This window comes from Salvelinus alpinus, chromosome 9 (genome assembly GCF_045679555.1).
Source record: "Salvelinus alpinus chromosome 9, SLU_Salpinus.1, whole genome shotgun sequence".
NCBI classification, from domain to species: domain Eukaryota; kingdom Metazoa; phylum Chordata; class Actinopteri; order Salmoniformes; family Salmonidae; genus Salvelinus; species Salvelinus alpinus.
Window position 1 is genome coordinate 84,731,690 of NC_092094.1, and position 14,419 is coordinate 84,746,108.

Here is a 14,419-nt window from a genome sequence, read left to right on the forward strand (position 1 = left end):
GCTAATATGGGCTGAGAATAACAATATTGGCAGGCCAGTCAAATTGCCAATATGCTGTGATAATGTATTAGGCCTACTGTGCAAACATCATTCCTACAGAACTGTTCTTTATTAGGTTAATGTTTTTAAGTCATGATTTTTTGTTTTGTTGTAGCGGTAGATCCCGGCTTGCTTGCTTTTTGAATGCGAAAGTGATCTTGACTCAGAAAGGGTTGGGGACCACTGGTCTATTTGAATGCAGTTGCCTCTGTATTGAAGCCATTGGATGCAGTTTATCACAACGCATTGCGCTTTATTATGGGCGATGGGTTCAGTACACATCATTGCATTTTATATCAGAAAGTAGGTTGGCCCTCCATGAAGTCTCATAGATCGATGCATTGTATTATTTGTCTATAAGCCCACTTGCATAAACTTCCGCCATACCGTACCTCATTGTTAACCTTCAGATGAGTAAGTTACCAGACCCAAACTCAGGGATGGCTAACCCTGGAGATGCCTTCAATCTCCACCGAGTTAGGTAAATTTGCTTTTATTTTTTTTGTGCCTCGTGGAATGATCTCAAACTCTTTCAAGTTGGTGGAGTAGATTCTTCTAGGGCAATTCAGGCGGATGTTAGATGGCCTTTTTACTGAAGAATGGGTTTGTTTCTATGGGGGATTTTCCGGTGCATGTGTTGTGCGTCTCGGAGTGGTGAGCACAGTCAGTGTGGGCTTGGGGGGAGGCCATTGTGTGTGTGTGACTGGGCCATTGTGGGCTTGAGGGAGGCCTTTGCCTAGTCCTGTGGGTGTCCTTGGACATGCACCTGCACTATGAATGTCTGTATTCTTTTTTGTGTCATTGCTATGGTTACGCCACCAATATCATCTATGCCCTGAAGTATGTGCCAAGAAGGGGAAGAGAAACCAAGTAAAGATGGTCCTAGACAGACTAGAAGTGTCACGTTCGTTGAAATGAGCGGACCAAGGCGCAGCGTACATAGAGTTCCACATGTTTATTTAAATGAAACTCACCAACAAAAACAATAAACAGGAAACAAGACGTAATGACTGGAGTGCTCACAGGCACTAGACAAAAACAAGATCCCACAAACTAAAGGTGGAAAAAAGGCTGCCTAAGTATGATCCCCAATCAGAGACAACGATAGACAGCTGCCTCTGATTGGGAACCATACCCGGCCAACAAAGAAATATAAAAACTAGAATGCCCACCCAAATCACACCCTGACCTAACAAAATAGAGAAATAAAAAGGCTCTCTAAGGTCAGGGCGTGACAAGAAGTAAGATTAGGAAACAAAAAGTTGCAGAATAGCAAAATATGTGGATCTTATACATAAAGAGGAGTGACTATGTATGTTGTGTCAAACTAAAACTGTATATAAAGTGATCTCTGAGTCTGGGACCAGCAGTTGTAATAAAGTCTATATTGAATTTACAAGCTCCGGTGTCGAAGAGATATTTTTAAGAAGTATTTCCATGACATTTCATATGATTGTGTTTTTCTATTTTTGTGTTTACCATTCATGTATTGTGTAATTGATGTTTTTTTATATATATATATATATATATATATATATATATATTAGTGTTATTGTTGATTATTGTCCTCTGAGTTGAACTCTGATGGTAACTTGTATCTCTGTGGAAAATTGTATCTGTACAAGGTGAACTTTAAATTCAAATATCAAATAAAATTATATTTGTCATATGCGCCGAATACAACAGGTGTAGATCTTACCGTGAATTTCTTACTTACAAGCCCTTAACCAACAATGCAGTTTTAAGAAAATAGAGTTAAGAAAATATTTACTAAATAAACTAAAGTTAAAAAAATATTTTTAAAAATAGCACAATAAAAAAACAATAATGAGGCTATATACAGGGGGTACCGGTACTGAGTCAATGTGCGCGGGTACAGGTTAGTCGAGGCAATTTGTATATGTAGGTAGGGGTGAAGTGACTATGCATAGATAATAAACAGTGAGTAGCAGCAGTGTAAAAACAAAGGGGGGGTTCAATGTAAATAGTCCAGGTGGCCATTTGATTAATTGTTCAGCAGTCTTATGGCTTGGGGGTAGAAGCTGTTAAGGAGCCTTTTGGACCTAGACTTGGCGCTCCGGTACCGCTTGCCATGCGGTAGCAGAGAGAACAGTCTATGACTTGGGTGACTGGGGTCTTTGCCAATTTTTTGCGGGCCTTCCTCTGACACTGCCTAGTATATAGGTCCTGGATGGCAGGAAGCTTGGCCCCAGTGATGTACTGGGCCGTATGCACTACCTTCTGTAGCGCCTTGCGGTTGGATGCCGAGCAGTTGCCATACCAGGCGGTGATGCAACCGGTCAGGATGTTCTTGATGGTGCAGCTGTAGAACTTTTTGAGGATCTGGGGACCCATGCCAAATCTTTTCAGTCTACTGAGGGGAAAAGGTGTTGTCGTGCCCTCTTCACGACTGTCTTGGTGTGTTTGGACCATGATCGTTTGTTGGTGATGTGAACACCAAGGAACTTGAAACTCTCGACCCGCTCCACCACAGCCCCGTCGATGAGAATGGGGGCGTGTTCGACCCTCCTTTACCTGTAGTCCATGATCATCTCCTTTGTCTTGCTCACGTTGAGGGAGAGGTTGCAAAGGGAAATTACTCTATGCAAAGGTGTTTTGTTGTCCTCTCAGCGATTCTATCTTATTTACATTTCGTCTAATCACGCACACAGGCCTTTAGATGCTGTGACACCTTGTGGAGATTGGGCGTGGGTGATTAGGTTACTGTAAACTTGGTATCGTTTGATTGGTCAATGGTAATTGGTTTTACACCTTCAGATATGAAGGTCTGTTGTTCTCTCTCGTATCTTGTATCCTGTCCATGGAGGAAGGTTGTACGATCAATTCTTATTTCCAAGACTTCTAGTTCTCTGGTCTAATAGGCATGTCGTTGTCCATACTTTGTCTTGTAAGTAAACCTTAGGATCTACAGAATATGCCTATAAGTATGCTTTGTTAATGTTAGTATTGCCTTGTAACTTAATCTTCGGGATCGGTGTCCCGTCCAAAGGACGGTTGAGCTAACGTAGGCTAATGCAATTAGCATGAGTAAGTAAGTAACAAGAAAATTTCCCAGGACATAGACATATCTGATATTGGCAGAAAGCTTAAATTCTTGTTAATCTAACTGCATAGTCCAATTTACAGTAGCTATTACAGTGAAAGAATACCATGCTATTGTTTGAGGAGAGTGCACAGTTTTGAACATGCAAAGTTATTAATAAACAATTTAGACACATTTGGGTAGTCATGTAACAAAATTTTGAACCGAAATGCAATGGTTCACTGGATCAGTCTAAAACTTTGCACATACACTGCTGCCATCTAGTGGCCAAAATCTAAATTGCAGCTGGGGTGGAATAATACATTATGGCTTTTCTCTTGCATTTCAAAGATGATGGTACAAAAAAGACAAAAGAACGGTTGTTTTTTTCTTTTGTATTATCTTTTACCAGATCTATTGTGTTATATTCTCCTACATTCCTTTCACATTTCCACTAACCTCAAAGTGTTTCCTTTCAAATGGTACCAATAATATGCATATCCTTAAAATGGAGTCAGGTATGTGATGTGTACACAGTTGAAGTCGGAAGTTTACATACACCTTAGCCAAATACATTTAAACTCAGTTTTTCACAATTCCTGACATTTAATCCTAGTAAACATTCCCTGTCTTAGGTTAGACAGGATCACCACTTTATTTTAAGAATGTGAAATGTCAGAATAATATCAGAGAGAATGATTTATTTCAGCTTTTATTTCTTTCATCACATTCTTAGTGGTTCAAAAGTTTACATACACTCAGTTAGTATTTGGTAGCATTGCCTTTAAATTGTTAAACTTGGGTCAAACGTTTCGGGTAGCCTTCCACAAGCTTCCCACAATAATTTGGTTGAATTTTGGCCCATTCCTCCTGACAGAGCTGGTGTAACTGAGTCAGGTTTGTAGGTCTCCTTGCTCGAACACGCTTTTTCAGTTCTGCCCACAAATTGTCTATAGGTTTGAGGTCAGGGCTTTGTGATGAGCACTCCAATACCTTGACTTTGTTGTTCTTAAGCCATTTTGCCACAACTTTGGAAGTATGCTTGGGGTCATTGTACATTTAGAAGACCCATTTGCGACCAAGCTTTAACTTCCTGACTGATGTCTTGAGATGTTGCTTCAATATATCCACATAATTTTCCTCCTCATGATGCCATCTATTTTGTGAAGTACACCAGTCCCTCCTGCAGCAAACCACCCCCACAACATTATGCTGCCACCACCGTGCTTCACGGTTGGGATGGTGTTCTTCGGTTTGCAAGCCTCCCCCTTTTTCCTCCAAACATATGATGGTCATTATGGCCAAACAGTTCTATTTTTGTTTCATCAGACCAGAGGACATTTCTCCAAAAAGTATGATCTTTGTCCCCATGTGCAGTTGCAAACCGTAGTCTGTCGGTTTTGGAGCAGTGGCTTCTTCCTTGCTGAGTGACCTTTCAGGTTATGTCGATATAGGACTCGTTTTACTGTGGATATAGATACTTTTGTACCTGTTTCCTCCAGCATCTTCACAAGGTCCTTTGCTGTTCTGGGATTGATTTGCACTTTTCGCACCAAAGTACGTTCATCTCTAGGAGACAGAATGCGTCTCCTTCCTGAGCGGTCTGACGGCTGTGTGGTCCCATGGTGTTTATACTTGCGTTCTATTGTTTGTACAGATGAACATGGTACCTTCAGGCGTTTGGAAATTGCTCCCAAGGATGAACCAGACTTGTGGAGGTCTACAATTTATTTTCTGAGGTCTTGGCTGATTTCTTTTGATTTTCCCATGATGTCAAGCAAAGAGGCACTGATTTTGAAGGTAGGCCTTGAAATACATCCACAGGTACACCTCCAATTGACTCAAATGATGTCAATTAGCCTATCAGAAGCTTCTAAAGCCATGACATCATTTTCTGGACTTTTCTACGCTGTTTAAAGGCACAGTCAACTTAGTGTATGTAAACTTCTGACCCACTGGAATTGTGATACAGTGAAATAATCTGTCTGTAAACAATTGTTGGAAAAATTACTTGTGTCATGCACAAAGTAGATGTCCGAACCGACTTGCCAAAACTATAGTTTGTTAACAAGAAATTTGTGGAGTGGTTGAAAAACGAGTTTTAATGACTCCAACCTAAGTCTATGTAAACTTCTGACATCAACTGTATATAACATGAATATTTGTTGAATATTACCCTATTACATTAGCATGACCCCCAGCTTAAATGAAGTTTTTAAAAAAATGAACCACTGTTACTTGTTTTCTTTCTGTCTGTCTTGCTGTAATTCTTCCTCTCTCTTTCTGTCTACCTTCCTATGCATCCCTACTCTCTGTGCTCTGTGTGGCCATGTCCGTATGTAAACCACGTGCACTTGGATTCACTAGTTTCTCATGTAACACCAAATCTGTGTTGATTCGTGATGTTCTTTATTCTAATAGTATCAATGAGAGGGTGCAGCAGGACTGCTTGCGTCTGTCTGAGGATGTGTAGTATTTATAGCCTTTCTAAGCAACCTAAGCAACCTACTCACTCCCCCTTTGCCTCATTTCTCTGTTTCATCAACTCTACGATCTATTTCAGCTCTTCTGGAATCCCTCATCTTATTAGCAGGACTTTGCGTGAGGCTGTTCCCTCTTTTGACGCAAGCGTTAGCTTGAAAGCAGGAATGTCTGACACTTCTCTCTGACTTCAGATGGGTTGTCCTTGTTATTGATATGATGAGATGCAGATTTTAAGTATGCACACACAGTGACAGTTGATCCAGCCACACTCGTTTTCATGCACTCTGACACATTTGCTTGCTGTGCTCTTTTAAGATGAGGTCCCAAGTCTTCATTGGTAATGAATGTGCACTGTGTTGTATCTAGGTTATAGAGATGTAGTTGTGCAGTAGAAATGAAATGTGTCATCCTTTATTAGGGTGGGTGTGCTATATATATATACACTGCTCAAAAAAATAAAGGGAACACTTAAACAACACAATGTAACTCCAAGTCAATCACACTTCTGTGAAATCAAACTGTCCACTTAGGAAGCAACACTGATTGACAATAAATTTCACATGCTGTTGTGCAAATGGAATAGACAAAAGGTGGAAATTATAGGCAATTAGCAAGACACCCCCAATAAAGGAGTGATTCTGCAGGTGGTGACCACAGACCACTTCTCAGTTCCTATGCTTCCTGGCTGATGTTTTGGTCACTTTGAATGCTGGCGGTGCTTTCACTCTAGTGGTAGCATGAGACGGAGTCTACAACCCACACAAGTGGCTCAGGTAGTGAAACTCATCCAGGATGGCACATCAATGCGAGCTGTGGCAAGAAGGTTTGCTGTGTCTGTCAGCGTAGTGTCCAGAGCATGGAGGCGCTACCAGGAGACAGGCCAGTACATCAGGAGACGTGGAGGAGGCCGTAGGAGGGCAACAACCCAGCAGCAGGACCGCTACCTCCGCCTTTGTGCAAGGAGGAGCACTGCCAGAGCCCTGCAAAATGACCTCCAGCAGGCCACAAATGTGCATGTGTCAGCATATGGTCTCACAAGGGGTCTGAGGATCTCATCTCGGTACCTAATGGCAGTCAGTCTACCTCTGGCGAGCACATGGAGGGCTGTGCGGCCCCACAAAGAAATGCCACCCCACACCATGACTGACCCACCGCCAAACCGGTCATGCTGGAGGATGTTGCAGGCAGCATAACGTTCTCCACGGCGTCTCCAGACTCTGTCACGTCTGTCACATGTGCTCATGTGCTCAGTGTGAACCTGCTTTCATCTGTGAAGAGCACAGGGCGCCAGTGGCGAATTTGACAATCTTGGTGTTCTCTGGCAAATGCCAAACGTCCTGCACGGTGTTGGGCTGTAAGCACAACCCCCACCTGTGGACGTCGGGCCCTCATACCACCCTCATGGAGTCTGTTTCTGACCGTTTGAGCAGACACATGCACATTTGTGGCCTGCTGGAGGTCATTTTGCAGGGCTCTGGCAGTGCTCCCCCTTGCACAAAGGCGGAGGTAGCGGTCCTGCTGCTGGGTTGTTGCCCTCCTACGGCCTCCTCCACGTCTCCTGATGTACTGGCCTGTCTCCTGGTAGCGCCTCCATGCTCTGGACACTACGCTGACAGACACAGCAAACCTTTTTGCCACAGCTCGCATTAATGTGCCATCCTGGATGAGCTGCACTACCTGAGCCACTTGTGTGGGTTGTAGACTCCGTCTCATGCTACCACTAGAGTGAAAGCACCGCCAGCATTCAAAGTGACCAAAACATCAGCCAGGAAGCATAGGAACTGAGAAGTGGTCTGTGGTCACCACCTGCAGAATCACTCCTTTATTGGGGGTGTCTTGCTAATTGCCTATAATTTCCACCTTTTGTCTATTCCATTTGCACAACAGCATGTGAAATTTATTGTCAATCAGTGTTGCTTCCTAAGTGGACAGTTTGATTTCACAGAAGTGTGATTGACTTGGAGTTACATTGTGTTGTTTAAGTGTTCGTGTATAAACAACACATCCAAGCAAACAGGGGACCATGACACAATCTCCTGACGTTCCGGGGACGTCTTATTGATACCTTTTGTTCGCAGGGCATAGTGTGTGTGTAACATATGTGTTGAACCTATGCTCGGTCAAGCACGGCATGAACATGCATGTTGTCAGTGTGAAGTCATGCATGCGGTTTAGCTTGTTACTGTGATGCTAATAGATGGGGACAAGCCTTTTGCTCATGGTTTTCCAGCACACACTCATCAGCTTGGCTATTCATTTCTGCATCCTGGTTGGCGCACTCCTGTTCAAAATCCCAATGAGTACACTAGTACTACAGTCATCCATTCATTCATTATCCAAAGCTGCTTATCTTGGTTAGTGCTGCTACAAAGCTCAAATATTTTCAACCCCCCATACTGCTATCCCTCTTCAAGCACATCCTGACCCCCCTTACCCTACATGCACGCACGCGCACACACACACACAATTAAATCCTGATCATTATAGTATCCGACTGATGCATGACTGCACAAGAGAATTGACCGGTTGGTGGGATAATGCTGTTGTGCACTCTAAAGATCATATCTGTCTAGTCCAATTAGGATCCTCCAGAATGCTGGACTGTTTATTAAGCATCTTCACCAAACTACACCAAGCTTTAGAAATAGAAAAAGAAGAAAACGTGTTGTTGGTTTATTAAAGAAGGATCCAGATTAACTGCATTTTGAGGTGTTGTCTTAGTTCCAGATAATAGCATAACAAACGGTGATCTCAATTAATAGGAAAAACTCAATTTTTTGACTTTTCTATTTATAGTTTGGAGCTGCCTCGCCACAGACAGACAGGTGCAGTACATTGGCTGTGTTTACACAGGCAGCCAAAATCTGATATTTTTTCTACTAATTGGTCTTTTGACCAATCACATCAGATCTTTTCACATCAGATCTTTTTCAGAGCTGATCTGATTGGTCAAAAGACCAATTAGGGGAACAAATATTAGAATTGGGCTGCCTGTGTAAACACAGCCATGGTGTAATATTGGCGGACAGATTAAACAAGCTTTCTAAAAGCCAAGGAAGATAAATACTTTTTAAAATGTGCTAATCTTATACTTCCTTATAATCCTGAACAAGAGCAGACAAGGTGACTGCTACATTAGTGTGGATCAAAACTGACTTGGAAGCTAGCCATGTTGTGACAACTGGTGTGTGTGTGTGTGAGTATATGTGCGTGTGTTTGGCTGTGAAACATCATATCTCCCTTTAATAGACCTTTAACATGCATTTTCTACTCTATCAATCAAGAGACAAATATGTTCGTATTTGATTTTTTTGTTGTTGAGTGAAGTCATTTCAAATGTAGGGACTTGGATTCAAGAAAGATAGGCTGATGTAGTTGCCGATTTTGAGAGCATAATTTGTTCCTTTATTAGCCATGTCAATATAATTGAGTTGCAACAATTCTTGTTTGAGAGGAATCAATTAAGATTTATACAATTAGCAGACTTACTGTGAAACTAAATAAACACACACGCATGCAAGCACGCACACCGTGCTTCAGTGAAACCCTTTTTCCTAATGACTCCATTGATCGAACACTTTAGTTAAATGGTTCCATGGCTGGCCCTGAATGACGTTTCTCCTGCCATGGCTCTGTCACCATGATGATGGGCCATAATCCATGCCAAGTCCCTGATCCACTGTCCCTGTCCCTGGGCTTTACATTGCTTCATCTGAACATTCCCTATTCACTTCCTCTTCCCAACAGTACAGAATGTAGGATCTTAATTTGATCAACATGAAATGTGGATTATAATTAATGAAAATTCTTGTAGGGGTTTAGTTTTTTTCTTTTTTGGGGGGGGGGAAATCAAGTCTGAAGTGGAAATTACAAACTTTAGAAGCCTTTTTAAAACCTAAATACACTACACTTTTGCATTTCTTGCTTAGCAGTAAAATTCTGAGCAACAAAATGAAGATCCTACATCTGTATAGCAGTGGTATCCAGCACCACCCTCCATGACTGCAGAGTTATCCAGCCCAACACGCCTGCCTGCCTGCCTGCCAGGACTCCGAGTCCTCTTGGCAGGTGGAAGCCAGCCACAACAAACAGCCGTTTATCAAACCAGAGCACTGCAGCACTGCAGCACCCCCCCAGCCCAGAGATTTCCCAATCTCATTAGCTGATATAAATGTAATAGAAGCAGTGACGTTATTGTGACGGAAGGACTGGGAGGAGTGTTGCTATTTTACTGTGTGTAGTTGTTTGTCACATTATGTCAGTACAGGAAAAGGAAAACTCCAAGAGAGGTTTGACTGGACATCGAGTAAGGAAAAAAACTGACTCTACGAGTCAAGAGATGTACTATCTTTATAAACTAGTACAGCGGCCCTAGGAGCTGAGTCTTGATTGATGTGGTGTGCCCCAGCTTAGCCCTGCCTTCACAGGCTTGAGTTGGGAGGAGGAGAGGTTAATGCCCTTGTCTCAACCCTCACTGTCACTGTTAATGAAAAAGTAGACGGGTCCCCCATCTCTCCACACACTCCAGCTGCTCTGAGGAGAACACAGACCTCCGCTTGGAATTTCCTTCATAAGGATGTTTCTCTACCCTCGGATTTAGAAAGGAAAGTCCCCTGTCCCTGCAGCTGGCGTTCTCTAAGTCTGTTGTGTAGAAAGACAGTGAAATTCAGAGTGCTATTTGGCTAGAGTAATGCAACCTCTCTGTAGGAAATGTTGAGTTTATTCTGAGTCAGTCAAATGGTTTTTGTTTGTTTCTGACCTGCACAGAGTTTGTACTCAGCAATGCAAAGTGCAATGTTCGTACAAAGGTTCATTGATCCGATGTCCTTCTCGTTGTTTCATCTGTGTACTGAATAAAGCTGCTGAATGTATGGTATTGGTATCAGTGTGCTCTTGACCTGATGACTATTACACAGTTTGAAAAGCATTTTCATCTCCTCTATCCCAAAGAGCACCAATCATATTCTCTTCCTCTGACTACTATTTTTAGCTGCTTTGATATGATTATGTAATTCATACACGAGGTGATGAGAAGTTCGTGGGGGGAGGGGAGATGACAGGGAGGGCGAGGGGTGAGATAAAGAGTAAACCTCTCTCATGAGTGAGTGAGTGAAGGAGACGTGGAGATGTGGTGTGATAGCCCCTGCCCTGTTCCTCAAGCCTATTAGCCCATCTCAGACTTACAGATGTATGATCTTAATTTGACCTACACTGAGTGTACAAAACATTAGGAACACCTTCCTAATACTGCGTTTACAACCCTTTTCCCCTCAGAACAGCCTCAATTCGTCGGGGCATTGACTCGACAAGGTGTCGAAAGTGTTCAACAGGGATGCTGGGCCATATTGACTCCAATAAAACTTCCCACAGTTGTGTCAAGTTGGCTGGATGTCCTTTGGATGGTGGACCATTCTTGATACACACGGGAAACAGTTGAGTGTGAAAAACCCACCAGCATTGCAGTTCTTGACACACTCAAACTGGTGCGCCTGACACCTACTACCATGACCCAAAGTGCAATACTGTCAATATCACCGTGTGTTAGTGGGGGTTTTCAGTGAATTTATGTCAATCACAAAGCTCATCTGTATTTCCTGCGGTGCAGGAAAATTCTCAGCAACAAAAGAGTGATCAGATTAAGATCCTACATCTGTATCGCTAACAAAGCACCACGGCTGAATAGAGGAATTACACCAACAGGCTAAAAAGCAATTTCCGGAGCTGTGACAGAGCGAGCAGAATAGTTCTGAAGCGCATTTCAAATGCAAATTGAGTGTCACAATAAAATATGAAAAACTCCTGACCCCGGGAAGGCTGGTTTCCCAGAGAAACCCCCCAGCATGCTGATGCGGTTGATCTCTGGCCTGCTCTCTGAATACACAGATACAGGATTAGAAGTTGTGGAGTGCAGTTGGCAAACAGGTGCCCTGATTTATAATGGTGGGAGCTTCGTCACAGCATGAAATATATAACAGGTCAACGCAAGGGAAAGAATTGCCCTGTGAATCATTCAGACGTGCCTGGAACGTGACTGGCAGCTGCTGGAAGGGGGATGCTACATGCATCAGACTGCGGGCTGTTGCTCAGATGTAGAGCGTGCCCCGGTGGAAGAGGGGGAGAGCAGGGGGGAGCAAAGAGTGGCTGCTTCTGATGCCTACAGTATCTGTGCTTGGGAGCCCTAGATGATGTTGTAAAGGTAAAGGGGGCAAAGGGCAGAGCTTAGAGGATGAGAAATCCTGAATTAGGGCAGTGGGTAGGCTATTTCCTGCCGTGCCCTGTGTGAGTGTATAATATCGAAAGGAGGGGTAAAGCTGCCATTCTGATTCACCATGTTCCTGCCTTGGCCTATCACAGATCCAACGTGGCAACTCGGGCTAATAGCTTCCACTCTCTGATAATGCAAGGCCTTCCTCTGCTCTGTCTTTTTTTCATTCTTTTTTTACCCAGGCTATCTGAGGGGGATAATCACTGATCATTAGGCCTATAGACTGTGAATCATCTCACTGGTCTCTTTTTAGAGGGTGCAGCTGGGTTCTCTGAGTTCTCTCTTTCTCTTCCCCCCTCTCTGTCACTCTGCTTTTCTCTTTCTCTGACTGTATCTCTCTCTCTCTCTCCTTACAGTTTAGCTCTGCATCCGGAGCGTGTGCTGGTAGCTACGGGACAGGTGGGCAAGGAGCCTTACATCTGTGTGTGGGATTCCTACACCGTACAGACCGTGTCCATCCTCAAGGACACACACACACACGGCATCGCCTGCCTGGCCTTCGACCTCGATGGACAGGTACAGTTCTGGGAAAGGGAAGGGGGGTACCAAGTCAGTTGCACAGCTGAATGCATTCAACCGAAATGTGTCTTCCGCATATATGCGTAACCATGCCGTGTGCTCATACAAAAACAGTGACACATATGGCTACTCATGAATCAGTATTGACAGAGTGAATTCTATGTAAAATGTGGATTTTTCAAAGAGAATGTAGGATCCAATATTGAGCTGCAGTAGTCACTGTAAACCTTCCACATCCCAACGATCCCTCCTGTTGTACAAATTACTTTCCATTTTATTGTACTACATCAAGTGACAGATATAGTGAAAACCCTCCAGACAGTTGTAGATGAACATGAATAGTTCAGTAAGAGATGAATATAACAGCTACATGACTGTTGTCTCCTCCTCTGCTGTGGGGTGGCAGTAGCGCTCCCACTCGGCACGCCTACTGGCTTGTGTTTCTTAATGACACATCTGGGATTACTCCAGCGGTATTAGCAGGACAGCTATACCGAGAGAGAGGGAGAGTGTAAGAGAGAGGTTTAACTTTAAGAGTCAGCTGGAAATCTATTTCATCCACTGACTCAGAGTTTGACAGGATGTTGTGAAGTTACGGTGAGCCAACCAAACAGTATAGGGCCCTGAGCTTTGACGACTGGGGTAGTCCTGTACTACAGTAGTTACGTATGGGGTTGTTTTCTTTGTGCAAACTCTTGCTATAATAGTGCAGAGCTTCATGCACATGTTCCCCAATTTATAAATGACTAAAGGTCTTTTGGGGAGTGTTCTGAGACAGTTGAAGACCTTCACAACACCTACATATTGTAATATGACACTAAAGGGGTGGCAGGTAGGCTAGCGGTTAGAGCATTAGGCCAGTAACCGAAAGGTCGCTAGTTTGAATCACCGAGCTGACAAGGTGAAACATATGTCGATGTGCCCTTGAGCAGGGCACTTAACCCTAAATGCTTAACCCAACTCTCCGAGGGTGTCTCAGGGAGAGTGGGAAATGAAAAAAACACATTTCCAATTCTCACATGCGTATTAATGTGTGAAATAGGACAAATATAAGCACCAAATTATTAAATATCACGTTTATTACGGTTCATGTCCATTTACTTAGTGTTAAAGTCTAAGTCCCCATTGCATTTTAATAAAGGTTACTTATGTAACTGTAATTGTTTCCTCTTTATTACCATTATACTGTAAATATGCATTAGGCATTATAACAGTTTCATGTGTACCCTTCCACTGAAATGTTAGCTTCTTTGCCAACTCTCCACAGAGTAATACTTAGGGTTTATGGACAGTCAGGGTTTATGTACAGTCGTTTTGTTGTCTAGTGTTTGCTGGAGTACTCATATTTCAAAAATCTATATGTCATGGCTCAAGCACTCGGTTTTTATCTCTGAGTTTCCCATAGGGCCCCTCAGAGTGGTTCTACCGCCGCTGTTTACAGAGCTAGACCATGGAAATGACCTCATACATTTTCCTGGTTGGATAGAGTCATCTAGGGATTGAGATAGGATGTGACAGTTGTAAAACCATTACAGGCTCTGGCTCTGAATGCTTCTGTGTTCCTGATCTCTTTCTGTCGTCTACTGATCTGGTCATGTCTATGTTCAAGTCAACATTGTGTGGATGAATTCTGTGTTATGTTGCCCCTTCCAGAAAAATAAATAAAGCAACCATGTCTAATTGATTCATGTTTTATCCCAAAAATGTGACATATTTATTGGCTAAACAATATTGCTCTAACTCTGTATAGTAGCCTTAATATCCACATAGGGCTCTTAATTGCAACCAGTTGGTCACATATGCCACTAAATATCTTTGCTGTGCGTCCTGGAATTTTGATTTGGTTGCACCAGTGTAGTCTGTTTGCCAGTATTTTTATGCCACTCCTTGTACTCTGTGTCATATACCATGTGCCATAAAAGGAGTGAAATGTTAGCTTCGAAGACTTGCAACCAGACTAGCACCAGTATGTGCAGAAAATAATTCACCCAGATAATAATAGCAACGTTCCCAATGAAAACTACAGTCTTAGAAAAAAAGGTGCTATGTAGAACCTAAAAGGGTTCTTC

The 14,419-nt window shown here is 43.0% G+C and overlaps 1 protein-coding gene across 3 annotated transcripts in view; it reads left to right on the forward strand.

Annotated features, from left to right (window-relative positions):
• Positions 1-14,419, forward strand: part of LOC139530832 (echinoderm microtubule-associated protein-like 5) — a 57,250-nt gene that overhangs the window by 8,537 nt on the left and 34,294 nt on the right. For all 3 annotated transcript variants that reach the window (XR_011666128.1, XR_011666129.1, XM_071327567.1), the window contains exon 2: positions 12,188-12,347. Coding sequence is in view for 1 of the 3 variants with exons in the window: in XM_071327567.1 (XP_071183668.1) it covers positions 12,188-12,347 (160 nt within the window). In the remaining 2 variants the exon portion in view is untranslated. The remainder of the gene's footprint in view (positions 1-12,187; positions 12,348-14,419) is intronic.